Source organism: Ctenopharyngodon idella, chromosome 12, assembly GCF_019924925.1.
Source record: "Ctenopharyngodon idella isolate HZGC_01 chromosome 12, HZGC01, whole genome shotgun sequence".
Taxonomy (NCBI): Eukaryota; Metazoa; Chordata; class Actinopteri; order Cypriniformes; family Xenocyprididae; genus Ctenopharyngodon; species Ctenopharyngodon idella.
Window position 1 is genome coordinate 18,146,389 of NC_067231.1, and position 20,820 is coordinate 18,167,208.

The 20,820-nt window shown below is 37.1% G+C and overlaps 2 protein-coding genes across 13 annotated transcripts in view; one reads left to right on the top strand and one right to left on the bottom strand.

The window, feature by feature from the left end:
* Positions 1-3,304, top strand: part of arhgap12b (Rho GTPase activating protein 12b) — a 58,147-nt gene extending 54,843 nt beyond the window's left edge. For all 12 annotated transcript variants that reach the window (XM_051913851.1, XM_051913853.1, XM_051913852.1 and 9 more), the window contains one exon: positions 1,495-3,304. In XM_051913851.1, coding sequence (XP_051769811.1) covers positions 1,495-1,669 — 175 coding nt within the window. In that variant the 3' untranslated portion in view covers positions 1,670-3,304. The remainder of the gene's footprint in view (positions 1-1,494) is intronic.
* A 14,073-nt stretch (positions 3,305-17,377) lies between these two features.
* The window catches only part of zeb1b (zinc finger E-box binding homeobox 1b), a 65,035-nt gene continuing 61,592 nt past the window's right edge, over positions 17,378-20,820 (bottom strand). The window contains 1 exon segment of the mRNA XM_051913850.1: positions 17,378-20,197. Coding sequence (XP_051769810.1) covers positions 19,482-20,197 — 716 coding nt within the window. The 3' untranslated portion in view covers positions 17,378-19,481.

Sequence of the window (20,820 nt, forward strand, 5' to 3'; positions counted from 1 at the left end):
ATTCAATGTTGAAAACAGTTGTACTACTTATATTGTCCACCCAAAAATGAAAATTCTGTCATCATTTACTCACCCTCAAGTTGTTCCAAACCTGATATTTGAAGATATTTGGAAGAATGTTTGTAACCAAACAGGTCTCGCCCCCCATTGACTACCATAGTATTTTTTTTCCTACTATGGTAGTTAATGGGGGGCGAGATCTGCTTCATTACAAACATTCTTCTAAATATCTTCCATTTGTGTACAGCGGAACAAAGAAATGTATACAGGTTTGGAACAACTTGAGGGGAAGTAAATGATGACAGAATTTTTATTTTTGGGTGAACTATCCCTTTAATGTCTTTACTGTCACTTTTGATGAACTTAATGCATCATTGCTGAATAAAACTTCATTTCTCCCTTTAAAAAGAAACTTATGTTTTTACCTGAAAGAAGATTTTCCAGCAATCCAGTCTTTAATCCATTACTAAAACTACTCTTTTATCTTTCTTGTTGATTTAGGTTTATGAAGCAACTTTTTATAACTATAAATTGTTAACTCTACCTCTGTTATCACATCCATTCCAAACCTTAAAATAATCATGAGCTATAAAGCTGCTTCTTCCGTGGCAGGTGAGAGTCACATGAATCTTTAATCACTCTGGGCTTTCTTTAGGGAGTTGTCTCGTTCAGTCTAGTGAGGTGTGTTCTTTTCTTCTGTATTTCAACTCTAATTTTGCTCTTAGCCTTGTGAAGGACAGCAGTCAAAGTGTCCCTTGTTCCCTCTCTTAGAGATTCCCATTATCTTTTGTAAATCTGAAATGACAACACTATATTTAGACGTGTCTGTTCTTGCACATCATTGTAAGAAGATGCTTTTTGTAGGAACATCACCTTCACACCTTTAGTATTCTTCTTCTAGCTTCTTTAAAACAACTCAAAGTTAAAATGAAGTGGGAAATAAACAAAGAACTCCATTTTCACTGTACATATAGAGTGAATCATTTTCCTCTTGTTGTCGTATGATGTGCCTTACTGTGTAATTCTGAATGTAATTTGAGACCGCATTGAGTCTCAATCGTAATTGCTATATCAAACACGCACAATGACATTTGCCTTTGCCTCCATTTGCATTTAAATGGCTCTCAGTCCACTGTAACTCAAAATGGAGGATGGAGACATAGCGTTCCCGAAAAATTACGGTCTGACATTTTGCTGTTGCAGGGAAAAGGCATCTATATTTATGTAATTTAAGCACAATACCCAAACATTTATATTAAAAAGTAAAATCTCTGGCGTTGGGAGGATTTGTCATTTTAATGTGGAGTAGATTGGTTTGCCTGTGGTTAAGAAAACAGAAATGCATTTACCTGCCACAAATTCACCTTTCATGATTTCTTTGTCAGACAAACTAAAGCTAGACAAAATGACGCTCTGCTGTTGATGATGGTTACATTTTTAACCAATTTACAGGAAAGCAAGACAAGTGTCTCAGACGCTCTCTCTGTTTTTCAGAGTGATAGATCACGGCGAGGTGAACAGGATGACGACCCAGAGCGTGGCTATCGTGTTCGGCCCAACCTTGCTGCGGCCGGAGATCGAGACGGGCAATATGGCGGTTCATATGGTCTATCAGAACCAGATTGTAGAACTCATCCTTCTAGAGTATGAGAACATTTTTGGGAGGTAGAACATGAGAATCAATCCAGAGAACACAATGCCAGAAGTTTAACATCTCATATCCATCGCACAAACGCGTACCACTGCTGTGGACCAAGCTTAAAAGTGTATATAAACAAACGTGAGTGGATTTACTGTGACTTATGACTGGATATAAGCAAAGAAAATGAATACAGGAAGGGTATTTATGCACTTAATGTTTTTTGAGGATCTACGAAATTTTCTTTTTTTCCCATTTGGATCATCATTCCTTGGCTTAGAATAAGCTGGATGGACTTTTGGACAATTATGGATGGTCATTAGTTTCCATTATGCACTCTTTTTTTTGGGAAATCGGAATATTTTCCTAAGTTGGGCACTGGAATGGACTTTATCTTAGCCAGTATTGACGACTAGAATGAAAACTGACTGAGCAGACACTTTCAAGTCTCACCAGATTGAGTTTTTTGCAGTGAAATGTTTGAAATTAAAACTGATTTTTGGGGTTTCATTCATTCAGACAAGTGTCTGACTTGTATCTGGGCTCTCGCAGACTCAGAGTTTTTGTTTTCTTCATTTTTTTCCTGTGGAATAAGCTGAAAGTGCACTGTATTAGGAGACAGTATTATTTGACAATGACTACTGACTGACAGATAATGGGGTCGATTAAAATGGACAATGATTAATAATCAGTATTAGGGCATGAATCCTGTTTCAAATGGGAAAAGCTCAGAGAAAAATCTCAAGAGTGTTTTCTCCATATCCACCCATGTTTGCCCTCCATCTGCATCTCTCTAAAGTTTACTGGAAAGGCCAGGTGCCTCTTGCTTCAGGACGTCACGCTACTGGATAACAGACATGCTCATCACACTGTCTCTTTTGTGTTATCCAACAAAGAAACCCCTTTTTAACAAAATGACCCTCCCTTTAATGAAATATCAGGATTTTCACGTGCTTGAGGTCAAATCTGTGTTGTTTCCTTGGAATAAATGGACTGTGTTGTGCCGAATTGTGTAAAAGTATGCAGAGAAGCAGGTTGATTTCCAGATGTGAACCTGATGTGTTGTGTAGTTTAAAAGCAAGACCTCTCAAAAACAGTCCGAGAGTTCGTAACTCGCCTTCGTAACTCTCTAGGCTTACTGGAAATGAAAGGTGAGATGCTTATATCGGCATTTAGGCCTTACACGGTTTCAAATCAATACCGAAATATTCATCTCCGGTTTCCTGCTCTGCCCCTGGATGGAAAGCAGCTTGATAACTAATTGACAGGATGGTACTGGAAATAGTACTGCAGCTAGTGTTTAACTGAAGGTACGCATGGTAAACGCTGCCTTTTGTCTTGTTTTTAACAAAATTCATAGATCATATGTACAGATTACTTCAACAAGAGCTTGAACCCTGTTGTACAAAAAAAAGAAAAATACCAATAATCGTTGAAGTGTGATGGCTTGAAGTTGTGTCAATAACAAGTGAAAATATCTAATATTGTTGATGTACGGATGAAGGAAATGAGTGATAGGTGGGACGAGGGAGGGGTGACGTCATCACGCATTGTGAACTGCACATTTTGAATGTAATTTTCACACTAACTGCTATTTCTGAAATTGATGTCTAATCCTAATTAAAGACAAAAACTCATGGATAATATTAAAGTGATAATGCCTGAGTTATTAGTCTAGTGTTTATTTTCATTGTTCATGTGTCTCCATTCATCTCAATGTTTCAGAAACTGATAATATGAAATGACGCCGGGAACTATTTACCGTTTTTTTCCTTTTAATACAGTGATTTATAATACAAAAATAAATACTGTTTATTTGAGATTATGCTGAGCTTTTCTGCGATTTAAACCCTTTCTTTAGTAGCTTCAATAAAACACTGTAGTAATTAGTTTGATTTAAAACTTTAGCAAAATATTCATCTCATTAAAGCTTAAATTTATGTTTCTAAGTTAGCTTTATATAACCCACTCTGTTTTTCTAAACAGGACCACCTTGAATCAGTGAAAAAGTGACATGGAAAATGACAGAATCGAGACTGGGTGGTGATCAAATCAAACACCTACTAGAAACCATGAGCTATGCTACTTAAAAAGAGCTAGACTTTCCAAATGAGAAAACAATTAGCTCATATCCATAATTCATAGCTCTGACCACACTCTGCTGCAGCCAGGGCCCTAGAGGTGTCTGAATTGCACACCATATGCTGCTGCGTGTCTGTAGGGCAGAGGTGCCAGGAAAGCCCCTGGTCTTGTGTGTCCGTGGAGGCCAAAGTGTGGTGAGGAAATATGAGCAAGCCATTATGACCCATAAAACATTCATGACTTTGACTCCTCTTTTTTTCCATTCTATGTCTATCATTTTCTATGTTGCTGCATCTTGCCACCTGATCAGCATGAGAGACCAAGAATATGTTTGTGTGTCTAAAACATGTATATGACTGAAGACTTTCATAAACGATAATTGAGTCTTCTCTGAATTCGCTTCTTCTGGGATCCATTTTCATATCTCTGTTTTGGAGCCCCAACTAAACTGAGTAATTGTGTTCATTAAAACACACATGGAACAAATTCACACATTTGCTGCATTGTGCAACTGCTCTGATAAGAATTATTAATGCGCTGTAGTTAAACTCAGCTGAATGAGGCTATCAGATCAAGAGGAAAAAGAAAAAAGCCAAATTTTCTAAAATCCAATCACATTCATTTTTAACAGCAAAACAACTTGTAATTTTCATGTATGGGGCGGGCAGATGAAATCATTTTATTTGACATGGTAACTACTTTTACAGGGCTACATATAAATGTAAACTGTATTTGCGGGCTGTAAATCTTTATGCATGCAGCCTGAATGACATTTATAGGAATGTCCTAGCATCTAAGCATCCGTCTGCTGTGTTACTTTAAGCATTAAGTGTAGTAGAATGTGGTATTATTAGGGTTCAAGATGTTTCTTGTGCGAAATTATTGACCATTAATGCAAATTTTGCACAGAGATGTAAACCATGCCGAATACAGCACAAACATTATGCTGAAATCCATTTCCTCTCCTTAATTGGCTTTTATAAGGCAATTGTGTAAATATTGATGGTACTTTCATGTAAAGTTGTGCTTATTCCTCACTTAAGACACTCCTGAGGCTCCTGTGCTTAAATGCTCCATTTAGCAAGTCTTTGCAAATACCATCTCAAGTATCCTTTAAAATAAACCTCAAATGCACACGGGCATTGGCTAAAGTAATCATAGGAGTGCTTCAAATGTTATCTGCCCATGCTTTGGTATTAATGAAGTTCGCATGGTTGGACTTGATGGTTTTGCATTGGGAAATTCAATGCATTTTAAATAGACGCCTGCATGCGGGATTTACATAAGGTAATTGCACAAAGCTGGAAATACTATGTCTGTGATAGGGCCATTCCCCCTCCTTGTGCACTAATACAATCAACCCCATTAAGTAGGCCGTAAATATAGAGCTGCTGTATCATACGAGCCTGACAGATAATGGACCCTTCTGCATGTCCATTTTCTCATCCTAGGTGAAGCCTGATTGGTTTATCCGTACTCCATCATCTGACCCAGCATTAAGAGCTTGTAAATTCTGCAGAAGAGAACACCTGAAGAACCCTGCCCAGAGTTTTATAGAGTAGCTCCAGCATGAGGCTGGAGAGTGGCTGAATATGCTGGTCATTATAAGAAATGGCTGCTTCTTCCAGAGTGCCAGACAAGGAGTTCCTTTTTAGTTTTTGGAAGATTTTAAACATTCTAACAGATAAATAATATTAAAGTTGTCACATATGCACTGTGCCATAATGATTAAATAATTACTTTGAGATATGAGGCCTTAAAGGGATAGTTCATCCGAAAATTATCTCATGATTTACTCACCCTCAAACCATCCTAGTTGTATATGTCTTTCTTCTTTCAGACGAACACAGTCAGAGATATATTTAAAAATAAACTTAGTTCTCTAAGGTTTATAATATTTGTGAATGGGGGGCTGCATTTTGAAGCCAAAAATAATGCATCCATCCATAAAAAAAGGAGGTTAATAAAGGTCTTCTGAAGCAAAGCGATGCGTTTTTTTTATTTTTTTTAAGAAAAATATCCATATTTAAAACTTTATAAATTCAAATAACTAGCTTCCGGCGGACGACCATACGCAGAGTGCGCAGGTCAACTTGCGGCAAATGAGCAACCCACTGACGCGATGTGTGACGCAGGATATTGTAGTATTGTAAGCTTAAACGCCTCTTAAACAAATAGGGCTGTGCAACAAATTAAAGCTCCTCTTATATCGAAATACTCCGACATTTCTCTTTAAAATTATCATTTTAGAATTATAATCCATGACCCGTGATTTTTTTTGCTCTATCCTCTGCGCCTCCGCGTTCGTCATTACATTGTGTGTCAGGTCAAAGGATACTTTTCCGACGCAAATCGACTTGCACATTCTGCGTATGGTCGTCTGCCGGAAGCTAGTTATTTGAATTTGTCAAGTTTTAAATATGGATATTTTTCTTACGAAATTGCATAGCTTTGCTTCAGAAGACCTTTATTAACCCCCTGGAGTCATATGGATTACTTTTTTTATGGATGGATGCATTATTTTTGGCTTCAAAATGCAGCCCCCCATTCACAAGCATTATGAAACTTGGAGGACTAAGGATATTTTTAAATATATCTCCGACTGTGTTTGTCTGAAAGAAGATAGACATATATATCTAGGATGGCTTGAGGGTGAGTAAATCATGGGATAATTTTCATTTTTGGGTGAACTATCCTTTTATGAAAGGTAAAAGGGCTGACAAGGCTTAAAAATTATATGGTACTTCTAGGTTTACATGACAACGAAGTACTAAAAGCAGATTTTTTTTTCTTTGCATTTTTCGCGTACAGACGGCAACGTTATCAAAACAATCACGTTCACGCGGATCCGCGAAAACTACTAAAAAATGTATTATTCATGCCAGGCCAGTGGTTGGCGATGTCACTTTAAGAAACACACGCCTACAGCCTGAACATTTAATACGCATGCGCATGACAGAGTTTTCACAAATTCACGTTTTTGTAGTTTACACAGAGATAATAAAAGTATAATTTTCAAAAACTACAAACAAATGTTTGCGTTTTCAGGTCCTCAAAATGCCGTTTTCGAGGAAATGAACGGCCAAAACGCATAAAGCTTTCATTTTTTTTTTTTTTTTGAAAACTGTGTCGTTTAAACAGTCCCTTAGAAAAATTAACACTATTTCTGCAAATATCCATATTTCAGTTATCGATTGTTTACTAAACAAAAAAAAATATTTTACGGAATGGTTCATTACTTTAAGAGAGGGAAACACTGGAAAGAGGGTAAAATTGTTGATGCACAACTAGGCCTATTAAGAAGTCTTTTTAATTAATGTAAACTAAAATTAAAAAAAAAAGAAAAAGAAAAAAAAAAATGCTGGTGTTTATTCCCATATATCCCATTTGTTCACATTAAAATGTGCATATTTGCTAAAAAGGCATCCTAATGAACAAATTAAATTATTGTAATTTTTAAATATTTAAAATTATGGTAACACTTACAATAAGGTTCATTAGTTAAACATTAGTTAATGTATTAACTAATATGAACTAACCATGAGCAATACATTTGTTACTGTTTACTAATCTTCGTTAATGTTAGTTAATGGAAATATATTTGAGAGTATTGTTTATTGTTTGTTGAAGTTAGATCACAGTGCATTAACTTATGTTAACAAGACTTTAATAATGTATTAGTAAATGTTGAAATTAACATTAACAAAGATTAATAAATGCTGTATAAGTGCAGTTCATTATTAGTTCATGTTAACAAAATTATTTAAATCATTTAAAATAAGTTTTGCTTATTTGTTTAGAAAAATTAAGCTGGCATCAACTATTCATTTTTAGGCTATGTATATGAGGGACACAAATGACACCATTTTGTAAAATGATATATGCTTGCCAGCTTTTAATAGGACAGAGAAGTCTTACACAAAGAAAAGTGTAGACAGGAGTTGTATTCGAAAGTTAAATGAGAAGCAAAGAGCACTACAGCTTTAAAATTTAACATACATCAGCTTAAACACATCCTGGGTATAGACAGTCTGAAACCCTCTAAGCTAGGCATCTTGTGAATAAGACTGACAGTAATTTAAAAGCAATGCCCCTCTTCACTAGTCTCTAGTGATTTGGTCTCTCTCTACCCGTTAATTAGTTTGTCTCCAACTGCTGATTTAGCCTCAGTGTCCTTGCAGGAAGCCGTGTGGTGGGTCTCTTTACAGGCTGATTAATCCTGTTCAGGCCCGTGGAGTGGTGTTAGACCCCGTCAGCAGCTTATTAGCATGTGTGCCTACTAGCAGAGCCCCTGCTACTCCTAAGGCTTAATAATATGTGTTTCTTAAGCTAACGTCCTTATTAGTGCTACTAAGTGACGATCACACTTATAAATAGTGCTGTGTGCCTTTTTAATTAAGGCCTATGAAATCATAGGCTTGATGCGCGAGCATGTGTGTGATAAATGAGGGGTGTTCGTGCTGGTGTTATGACTGCTGCTCCCGTGAGTTTAACTCACACACTTATCCTAACAAGAACACACACACAGTCTCTTCACACGTTACTCTTGATGATTTATGATCTGAGGTGCAACACCCTCTTTACAGTGCAGTTTTGCTGAGAAGATAACAGCAGCTCGAGAGATACAGGCATGTAATGTTAAACATCAATTAGGATGCTGTCTACTCATACATGCAGTCTTTTCCCTTTGGAATTTTCATCCTTAAACAGGGCCGTAACCACCATTGACATTGAATGGGACGTGACTGTTTTTATATACTTCTCCCATCTTTCACTGGTCTTTAATAGCTGTCTGAAACGCATGTAATTTTTTAATCACCATTCTTCCTTATATACACTGCCCGGCCAAAAAAAGTCACTGTTTGGATTTAGGCAAATACTTAAGAATCTATGAATTGATCATTATTACAGTGATGATTATATTTCTAACATGTTTTATGTTTGGCAACAGTTCTTTTAACCCAGACAGATGGAGTGTGTAGCTTTTCATTTCTTAAACAACCATGTAGATAGACGTATCATGGCGATATTCCAGTATGACAATGTCAAGATTCATCAGGTCTTTGGGATGTGCTGGAGTAGACTTTACAGAGTGCTCACCTCTTGCATTGTCAATACAAGATCTTGACCAAAAATTGATGCACCTCTTGATGGAAATAACATCACAACATTTATTTCCATCAAGATGTGCATACATTTTTGGTCAAGATCTTGTATTGACAATGCAAGCGTCAAGCACTCTGTAAAGTCTACTCCAGCACATCCCAAAGACTTTCAATGAATTTAAGGTCAGGGCTCAGAGGTGCCAATTCATGTGTGAAAATTATTCTTCATGCTCCCTCCCAACCATTCTTTCACACTTTGAGCCTGATGAATCTTGACATTGTCATCCTGGAATATCACCATTATACGTCTATCTACATGGTTGTTTAAGAAATGAAAAGCTACACGCTCCATCTGTCAGGGTTAAAAGAATCGTTGCCAAACAACATGCTAGAAACATAATAATCACTGTAATAATGATCCATTCATACACACTTAAGTATTTGCCTATTAAAATCCAAACTTTTTTTTTTTTTTTTTTTTTTTGGCTGGGCAGTGTGTATGTATTAGCCTATATAAAATGTATATAAAAATTGCAATGTGTGTGTGTATATATATATATATATATATATATATATATATATATATATAATGTGTGTGTTTATACTTATTTAAAAAAAATTTTTTTTTTTTTTTGCTTTTTGTTTTTCACATACGTTAGCCTGCAATATTTTAATAAAGTTTGAATGCAGTAAATAATAATAATAAAAAACTTACATGAAACACAAAAACTGAATTTTTTAAGAAATCATTTGGGGACTAATGAAAGCGAATAAGGACTGGGGTTGTCAATTTCCGAAATTACACAAAATCACTATTTAAAGGCATCATAAAGTTACATGACTTGTGTGTTGTTTCATTACATGCCTTCTGAAGACTATGGAGAAACAGACAATCGTCACATCCGCCCTGTGCTCTTGGTGCGCTCATGAAAGAAGTAGCCATGTCCGATTCCTGAAAGAATTGTTCTTTTGAATCGATTCTTTTCAATCAATCGGTTGAACCGTTTCACAAAGGCGGTGTAAACTATTCATATACGAGTCGGACTGATTTGTCAACTCAACGAATCGCAGCCGTTAAAACCTCACAGGAGGAGATCGAAGAAGAGCAGGTCTACATTAAGGTCTGTTCGTCTCACAAAGCTATCGTATGACTTCATAAGATTTGTAATATAGAAAAAAAAAAGTCGAATGGACCACTTTCACAGTGATTTTGTGCCCGTGTTCAGTGTAATTTCTTGTACAAGAGCATGCAGGACATTAATATGAAAAATTTATGACTTTGTGTACCACGAAAGAAAAGTCATATTGAACTAATTCAGAATGATGAAATAATTTTAGCTGAACCATCCCTTTAATTTAATACCTGCAGACTAATTAGCTCATTCTACCCCGATTTTTCATTAAGTTTCATAAGTCTGTGTCAAACAAACTGCCGTCATGAATTCATCCCGATGTAATGTTGTAATGTGAACACTAGGGTGTAATGAAGATCATGTTTTTAAGCCCTTCCACAGTCTTAATTCTTGCTGTCAGCTTATTTCTTTTTATTGCACATTATCCTTCTCCCAGAATCCACCTACACATTCTCTTCCCTCCTTCTCTGCTCCTCTCCTCCAAAGCAGAGCTGGCAAGGTTTGCCAATGCAAAATAAATCCATTTTGATGTTCCTTACAGCTCTCTCTTCTTCTCTCTCCCGCTCTCAAGTATGCTCTCGCAATTCAGTTATGTTTAGAGGAGCTCTGGTGATTCATGCAGTTCAAGATATTCACCGTGCCCTATTTCTACCTCTCCCTCTCCCCCCACTCGTCTAATGAAGTTAGTGTGTATATGCAGCGGAGAGAAGTAGATTAGAGCTGAGGTGATGAGGCAGAAGGGGAGCCTCAGTCCTCCTGTACTCAGACCTGAGGAGGGGCTGCTGGGGTCGGCTGAGATGAATTCCCTCTGCTCCTGAGGTGATCTAATTGATTTTTGTACCCTGAGCCATCTGGCTTAGAGTAAGTGTGTGTGTGTGTGTGTGTGTGAGGGAGAGCAAGACAACAGATCACCTCTTGAATTTGGTTTTGGGCTCACATTTGCTATTTAAAAGCACTGGCTGCATGATATACTCTTTCTGTGGGGGATTCTAATTAAATCATTATGTGCTAGCTAGAGCATGCTTTCAACATCATCACCAAAGGTCATCTGTGTCTTCATTTCACCTGAGAATGTTCACCTAACACAATAACCAGGGTGTCTCATGCTGTTTTTCATTTCAAAATATATTTGTCAATGACAAATAAAGATGTCTGAGATGATAAAAAAGGAAGGGGGGAAAATCTAGTTTAAAATGAAAGTATTCATACTGCTTTCATAGATTTTGAAACAATTTTCCACAAAAAAAAAAAAAAAAAAAAAAATTGAATAGAAAGGGGTTTTTTTATCACACACTAAAAAAATGCTGGCTTAAAAACAAGCCACGTTGGGTTAAATATTTGACCCAACCTGCTGGGCAGTTTTATTTAACTCAACTATTGTTTAAAAATTACTATGGCTGGCTTAAAATGAAAAAAAAAAAAAAAAAAAAAAGGTCGGAAATTAAAAATCAGACATAATTACTAGAGGCAACAGTAATAATCAAAAGGTGAACATTTATTAATAAGCAATTTAATAAAGGTTTATTATTTAATTATTATTTATTAAACTTATTAATAAATATATATTTATTAAACATATTAATAAATGTTTATTTATTAAACATTAATACATGTTAATTTCCAACCTATTTTGGGTTCATTTTAAGTGAACAATATAGTAATTTTTAAACAATAGTTGAGTTAAATACAACTAGGTTGGTCAAACATTTAACCCAACCGCTGGGTTTGTCCATTTTTTATCCCAACTTGGGTTATTTTTTATTTTTTTTAGAGTGCATGAAGTACAAAATATCAAGAACTTTTGCAACATAAATACTTAATTTGACCTGAACAATATGCGCCTCCATAAATAATGATTTAAGATATATGATTTAAAAAAAAAACTAATTTACCTTGTGTGGACAAAATGTGTTAAATATTAATATTTTTAATGCCCTTTTGTGAATTAAATTAATAATGATAATATGAGATTATTAAATTATTTTTGCATTTTTTTTTAACCAATTCCACCTTTTAATGAGCTTTTTTGTTGAAGAAATTTAAAAGAAAAATACTGAAAAGGATTTTTTCTTTTTCTTTTTTTTTTTTTGCAGTGTAGGGGCAGTTATCTGATAATGTTTAATTTGGACAAAAAGCTGATATAGCGGTCATGTAGCTTCAATAATTCAACCCTCAGCATAAACCTCCAATTTATGCGCTCATGTTACAGCAGTGATTCTGTTTATGTCTTTTCTTACAGTCTCCAAAGGAAGATGCTATTACAAATATCAGCAACATTAACAACAGCATGTTACTGTAATAGATATTCGGTATTTGTATCTGTCTATAATATGTGTGTGTGTGTGTGTGTTCATGTTTGTTAGCACATGTGCGGCAGTGTTAACATCCAGCCCTGTGTCACAGTCTCTCTGAAGTATTCTCCGCTGGATCAGAATCAATAGAAAGATTTGGTTAGGTCATATAGGGTTGAGTAAGGTTTTACAGTCATTTATACTATTTAAATAAACAGAAATGCAATTTTCCACATGCAGCAAATGTCTAAAATGAAAATCAGGTGCACTGTTGCGCAGGTGCAAATGATTAGAAGCTCATTAGAGAGTAAATGAAGGGGCACTGCCTTATATAAACATCAGAAACTTGTGGTCAGGTTTGGTCTTAGCAGCTGAGGAGTGTGGCTACATCACGCTGAGATCAAAAGAGTTCGCTGAGGCCCTCAGAAAAGAACACTGCTGATGTTTGCGAGTTTGAGCAGCATTTTAAAATGATTTTTAAACATTTGTTGTTAGTCACTCCACCGTCCAAAAGAAAAAAACTATTTCAGCTGAATATTTATCCAGCCTTGGTGGTCCAGCCAAACTGCACTGAAGTCTCTAACCTGATGAAACTCTACATGTGATGTCAAGATGGGAAAAGTCACCATTCTTATTAAAGGGATAGTTCACCCAAAAATTAAAATTATCCCATTTTACTCACCTCAAGCCATTCTAGGTGTACATGTCTTTCTTTCAGCCAAACACAATCAGAGTTATGGCTCTTCCAAGCTTTATAATGGGATTGAATGGTTCAGAATCTGATGGACATTTCAGGATAGAAGATGGACTAAAAATGAACTCCCACACCTTACTGCCAGATTCTGGAAATTAAATTCTTCTAACAGTGGTACAAGAGGATGTGCTGGTCCTTCAAGAGTCACTCTCAATCTGTCTATCTATAAAGCCTATAAAAAACTACTCCATGTATTTCACAACACTTCAGCTAGTGATTCTTATTAAGTGGGGGTCATTTTTTTAGAATTCTTTACCTAATCTAAGTCTCTGAGATCCTGACACCTTGCACTTCTGGAGACTCCAGGTAGGTTGCAGTTCTGGAAAATGGTGGTGCTGGAGACTAAAGGGTTCCTGATGGTTTCACATTTAATTCTTCACCTTAATTCTTAATTGTTTTGCAGTTAACATGTGTCTTTTCTCCTCCACCTGTTTTTGTCTGACCCAATGAGCATTTCACTGTCCAATGGTCATGCCTTTACTTTGCAGTTTCTAGTATTGCATTAGTATTGCATCCTTCTCATGGGCATTTAATAATTTTTTACTTTTCAGTCTGAGTTAAATATCTTTTTTGATAAATATGATTAGAAAATCAACTTGCCTAATAATTCTGCACACAGTATAGTACTTGTCAAAACACATGACAATTTTTTCTTCTCTTAAGTCTCTTATGCTCACCAAGACTGCATTTATTCAATCAAAAATACTGTAAAAACAGTAATATTGCAAAATATTATTTAAAATAACTTTGTTAAATGTTATGTTTGAAAATGTTAAGAATTTTAACAAAATAAGGGAGATAATACAAAAATGCATGTTATTTTTTATTTAGTACTGTCCTGATCTACGACTGTTTTTTTGTTTTGTGATGGTTGTTCATGAGTCTCTTGTTTGTCCTGAGCAGTTAAACTGAGCTCTTTTCTTCAGAAAAAATCTCCAGGTCCTGCAGATTCTTCAGTTTTCCAGCATTTTTTGCATATTTGAACCCTTTACAACAGTGACTGAATGATTTTGAGATCCGTCTTTTCACACTGAGGACAACTGAGGGACTCAAACACAACTATTAAAAAAGGTTCAAACATTCACTGATGCTCCAGAAAAAAACATGATGCATTAAGAGCCAGGGGTGAAAACATTTGGAATTTAAAGATCAAGGTAAATTGTATTTAATTTGTCTTCCGGGAAACATGCAAGTATCTTCTGTTGCTTCCGAAGGGCAGTACTAAATGAAAAAAAAAATGATATTCAAGCGAAATAAGAAAAATTCGGACCTCTTCATCCTGTTCAAAAGTTTTCACCCCCTGACTCTTATTGCGTCGTGTTTCCTTCTGAAGCATCAGTGAATGTTTGAACCTTTTTTAATAGTTGTGTTTGAGTCCCTCAGTTGTCCTCAGTGTGAAAAGATGGATCTCAAAATCATTCAGTCACTGTTGTAAAGGGTTCAAATATGCAAAAGATGGTGGAAAACTGAAGAATTTTTGGGACCTGGAGATTTTTTTCTGAAGAACAGAGCTCAGTTTAGCTGCTCAGAACAAACAATCGACTCATGAACAACCATCACAAAACAAAAAAACAGTCGTGGATCATCCAGGTAACCACACAGTATTAAGAATCAATGGTTCACAAACTTTTGAACTGGGTCATTTTAATAAATACAGCTATTTTTTTGTCTTATGGATTATATGTAAACATCTTTTATGTAAAATATCCTACTCAGGACAGGACTAAATAAAAAATAACATGCATTTTGTATCATCTCTCTTATTTTGTTCAAATTGTTCACATTTTCAGAGATTCTGCAAGTGGTTCACATACTTTTTCTTGCAACTGTATATTTTAAAATGTAACTTATACCTGTGATGGCAAAGCTGAATTTCCAGGCTTCAGTGTCACATGATCCTTCAGAAATCATTCTAATATGCTGATTTGGTGCTCAGGTAACATTTCTTCTTATTATTATCAATGTTGAAAACAGCTGTGCTGTTTAACATTTTTCCCCAAACTTACTGCAATCATCGAATTCAGTTGTTTTAAACATACCCATTGCCACAGGTGTATCAAATCAAGCACCTAGCAATGCAGTCTGGATTTACTAACATTTGTGAAAAAAATGTGTCATTCTAAAGAGCGCAGTGATTTCAAGTGTGGTACTGTGATAGGATGCCAACTTTGCAATAGGTCAGTTTGTGAAATTTCAACCCTGCTAGATATTCCCAATCAAATGTAAGTGGTATTATTGGAAAGCAGAAGCTTTTAGTAACAGCAGCAACTTAGCCATGAAGTGAAAGACCACATAAAGTCACAGAGCGGGGTCACCAAATACTGATGCACATGGTGTGTAAAAGTCACCAACACTGCTGATTCCATAGCTGAAGAGTTCCTAACTTCCACTGGCATTAATATCAGTGCAAAAACTGTGCAGCGTGAGCTTCATGGAATGTGTTTCCATGCCTGAGCATCTGCATGCAAGCCTCACATCACCAAGAACAATGCAAAGTGTCAGATGAAGTGGCGTAAAGCACGTCGCACTGGACTCTGAAGCAGTGGAAACGTGTTCATGGAGTGACATGCTTCGCTGCTTTGCAGTTTGATGGGCGAGTCTGGGTTTGGTGGATGCCAGGAGAATGATACCTGCCTGACTGCATTGTGCCAAATGTAAAATTTGGTGGAGGATGGATAGTGGTATGGGTCTGTTTTCAGGGGTTGGGCTAGGCCCCTTACTTCCAGTTTAGGGAAATCTTAATGCTTCAGCATACCAAGACATTTTTGACAATGCTATCCTTCCAACTTTGTGGGAACAGTTTGGGGAAGGCCCTTTTCTATTCCAGTATAACTGCGCACCAGTGCACAAAGCAAGGTCCATAAAGACACGGTTGGATGAGTTTGATGTGGAAGAACTTGACTAGTCATGACCTCAACCCTATCAAACACCTTTGGGATGGACTAGAACAGAGATTGCGAGCCAGGCCTTCTCGTCCAACATCATTACCTGACCTCACAAATGCTCTACTGGATAAATGGCCAAAAATTCTCACAGAAACACTCAAAAATATTATGGAAAGCCTTCCCAGAACAGTGAAAGCTGTTATAGGACATCTCTTTATTAATGTCTATATATATTTAGAATGCAATGTCATTACAGTCCCTGTTGGTGTAATGGTCAGGTGTCTTGTCCATATAGTGTGTACGTACACACACACACATCACTTTGTGAGCCTCCCAATTTCAGTATTTGGAGGACAAATGGTGCATGATTATTAACTCACCAGAGTGTAATATTTAGGACTGCAATTTCTTTTGCCAAATTTAACTTCATGTTGGACGATGGCCTAAAGCTCATCATAAAATAACTTATATACTTCCAAACACTGTTTATCATACATTCTGCCTGCAGAGGAAATGCAGAAAAAAGCAAGCTATTTAATTTTGATTTACATGATATGCAATCTCCACCAGCAGAATATGTTGCAGAGCCTTATACAGTAAACTTAAACTTCAACCGTGATTATTCCACCTATAAAACTGTTTATTAAAATCAAGTGTGCTGAAACAATCCAAGTAAAATATCGATGGGGAACTCTGTGATTTTGTGAATGCAGCATTAATCCTCATGCCTACGCACAGTGAAATCCAGCGCTTGGGTGAATGAACATGATTTTTAAGTAAAGGGTAATGTTTTGAGCACAGATGTGGGCTATTTGTATTTGATTGTTCTATCCACTAAATTTCCCAGGGGATGTTCTGTTCTCTGCTTCCACTCTTGGCTTGTTCCTGTGCTGTTGTCCATCAGCTTTCAGCTACTGCTGGAAACAGGGCTCTCGTTTCATTCTAAGTGTGTTTTCCAGATTGTTCAATACTAAGTTGTCATGGCACAAGGGTCATGAGAAATCTACTCTGATTTTGAGTGTCCAGATTGATAGACGTTCAGAAGACCATACATAAAGCCTTGCAGAAGTAAAGAGCGTTCTTCTACAATTGCATTAAAACTGAAACATCCAGGTGCCGCAGAGCTCAAGAATATTCTGGCTTCCGTTTTAACAAAATTATTTATGGCAGTTTGACACACACAAACACAGCGAGTCTATTCTCCATACAGCAGAGGGTTGAGCATGCATCACATCATTTTCAGACTTTAGTCAGATCATAGATTTATGTTTTGTTGCATTAATAATTCATGCCCTCCATCCAAAAACCCGCATGGCAAACCTGATCCCAATCAATGTTTTCTGTTGGTGCTAGGGGATTTTATTCACAGTGAATGTCTCTGTATTTCCATCATGATGCGAATAAAACTCATCTTTTGAAATGTATGCCTATAACTCTTGCAATTATGAAGATTTACTTCTCTCGTAATGGAAATATTCTAGAAAAATGTTGAATTCTTGAAGTATTTTATTGTGAGATGGGGAGTCATTAAAAAACAAAATAAAACAATCAAACAAAAAGCTACCACTAAAAAAGGTTAAAACGGACATATAAAAGACTTTGTTGCCTTGATGTAGACAAAGAGAGTTACAAATTGGCACAACCAAAAATAATAATAAAAAAACAACACATTGATGATGTTTTGGCTTCATTAAAAGGGCAGCACAGTTTCATGGTGAAGGACAATCTTTCGATACAACAGCAAAGACTCATGCGTGTATAGCATACAATTAGTTTTCAGACGTTCAGTAGCTTCAAAGTATAGTGGGGTAAAAGACAGTAACATGAAAGTGACGTGTAAAAGGTAACAGTTCTGATATACTTTAGGGGTGTTTTTGTTTTTTTCTTCAAACAATGCATTTTGAAAATTTGAAAATAATACTTTTTCTGTTTTAAAACACTTTGAAATGCTAGAGTTTCTCCCCCAGCTTTGTATTCATTTATCTTCGAAATTATTCTTCATACTAAAATATATTATTGTATTAATACAAACTACAGTATTGTACACTACATTGTGTAATAAATAACCATAAAGAAAATACAAAAATAAGACACATAAATATAAAAGGTCTCTAAAACTAAAACTGTAAAGTTATACTGGTGAGGGATGGGAGGGGTAATACTGCCTTTACTGAAAACAAAACAAAAATTACACAATGTTCACTGAAACAAACAACAAAAAAACTTCAATACAAACAAGACAAAAATTAATACTGACAGGTAAAAAGGCTGACCGAAAAAAAACGAAAAACCCTAAAAGTGAATTCTTCATTGATCATATCTGCCTACATTTGTTACCTGAAGAAAAAGTGTCGTGCTGCTAAAGATAACAAGAGAAACAAGTGCACCAAACGGGGAAAATACTTCAAGGCTGAAAAAAGAGATTCTTTTTTTTTTTTTTACTCCTTTTTGCTCATCGATCGTCTTTCCTGAATTCTTGATGCAGTGTAGTCCTTATACTGGATTGATCCAAAAAATAAAAAATAAAAAGAGAGGCAGTCTTGTCCTTTAGTCAGGACTAGTGGTTTAGGTGCAGGGGTCCAAAATTTGCTACTAAAAACGAAGACAGCATGAGCCCCACGCGAGTGTGCTGCTTAGCGGCGGCGGCGTCACAGCAACGGCACAGCACTGTTCAATGGCACTTCCAACATGCATGTTTTTGCATAAGGGTGGATGATGGGTGGGGAAGGGACTTATGGCAATCACCTGAAACATGATGAAGACTAAAAAGTCTAAAACCAACTGTCCGGGATTACTAAGGTTTTTCTTTGATGTCTTGGCTTTTTTTTTTGGATTTCATTAAAGCCCTCCCACCATCAATCTTTTTACATTTAAGGCTCAGTGTCCTTCTTGAAATGAGACGACGGACAAATGTTGTGCTAGCGAGCACTAGCGTGGCTTAGGGAATAACGTCTGGGGTCGCTAATACTGGAAGGTAGACATTAAACAACACAAGGCCCACATAGGTGTTCCATAGGTAAACTGGGAATATGGTAGTGCACAGGATACTTTTTCCTTCAAATGCAAGAAAATACTGAGTTTTGTTCATTGGCAATAAAAACGTATAGAAATCTCTCTCTCCCAACTGTACAGCTTTTCAGGGTAAACCGAGAGTGACAAAAATTAGTAATACTGATAAAAGAAATTGACCCAAGGCGTTTTAGTAATAAAACATTATTAGCCAAAACGTGTATAGCTTTCAGTCCGTATATGCGTCATTTTCTTTTTTGTTTTTGTTCGTTTTTTCGTTAAACTTTGCATTTATACAAACCATACTCAAACACTGAAAATCGTCTTTATGTGGAAAAAAGTAACTATTTCGTATTTATCAGGCACACCTGGGGGTTTATACACAGTAGTGGGTTTAAATGCAGCGTAAGAGCAGTCACGCTCTCTTCCTCGCCTCGTTCTCGTCTTTACAGAGTCAGTTCTCAGGAAGAGAGAGAGAAACATCTGCAAAGGGAAAACGTCTTTTTTGTTCCTTCAAATTAGTAATTTTGTAAAACAACTTCATAAGGAATAAGGGTCTTAAAAACACAGTTGTGGCTTCTCTTCATTTCACACCTCCATTCATAGTGGCTGTGTTTTCTTCATTTTCACTGTTTTTTTTATTGTTCTCTCTTTCCTCGTCTCTTTCTGTTGTGTCCTTCATGTGATCAAGGGCTCCTGTGTCCATGGCTTCCTCTGCCGTTCGCTCATCTTCCCCATTTTCTTCCTCCTCACATTCATCCTGCATCACTACAACTTTCAGCGTCTGTCCGTCATTTTCCTCGCTCTCACCTTCCTCGTCGCCATCTTCTTGTTCCGCCCCCTCCATCCTCTCTCCTTCCTGTTCTTCATCTGCTCCCTGGTCGTCTTCATCTCCCTCCTCTCCAATCTTGACCACCTGAATCTCATCCTCATCCACTAAGCTCCCAGAGCCTATCTCATCCTCCTCCTCACTCTCATCCTCTCTGGTACTACTCCCCCGTTCATCCGAGTCCAGGTGGGAGGGGGGCGAGGCCGCCGCACTTCCTGTCCGAGGCTGCTCCTCACTGTGGTTGTCCTCTTCCTCGACTCCTTGGCCTAGTCCTTGACCTTGAGCCTCTTTCTTACAGTAGGAGTATCGGTGGTTCATGTGTTGCGAGTAGGAGCCGGAGTGAGAGAAGCGTTTGCCGCACTTGTCGCACTGGTACGGCTTTTCTCCGGAGTGCAGGCGCAGGTGCTCTATTAGGTGGTGCTTGTGTTTGAAGGCCTTGCTGCAGATCCCGCATTCATGAGGCCTCTTTCCTGCAGGAGATGAAGAAGTTGCACTCTATTAGTATTTATCTTGGAGTACTTCTAGAATATACATAGAGAGACACGTTTCCACCGAAATTACCCGGAACAATTTGTCCCAGGAACTTTTCCCCCCCAGACGTATTGCTAGCTGCGTTTCCATAGCGGTCTAAAGTACCGTGAAGATAGTCTGGTGACGTAGGACTGCGCGCGACTTTCTAGTTCCCGCTGGATTTCGTCCTCCGCATATAAGCTTAATAAAGCCTGAACCTCATCGTCCGTCCATCGGTCGTATTTTTTAAACTCTATTGTTGATTCGAATAGCAAACAACTCTTACTGCACGCACCTGCAACAGCCTTTAAAAAAACGATGGTTGAAATAAAATGCTGCGTGAACTCAACCAATCAGCATGTTCAGCGTGCAAGTCCCACTCCTGAAAGTTCCAGAACTTTGAAAAAGTACTACCTAGCGAGCAGGTACTTTCAGAAGGGTTTTTTTTTTTTTTACCCGAACTTCATTCAGACCCTGGTTCCTGCGGTCGAAACACACCGAGTACCACCCCAAAGTTCCTAGTTCCAGGGTAAAGTTCCTGCGGTGGAAACGCGGCTATGGTAAAAATTTACGATAAATGTTT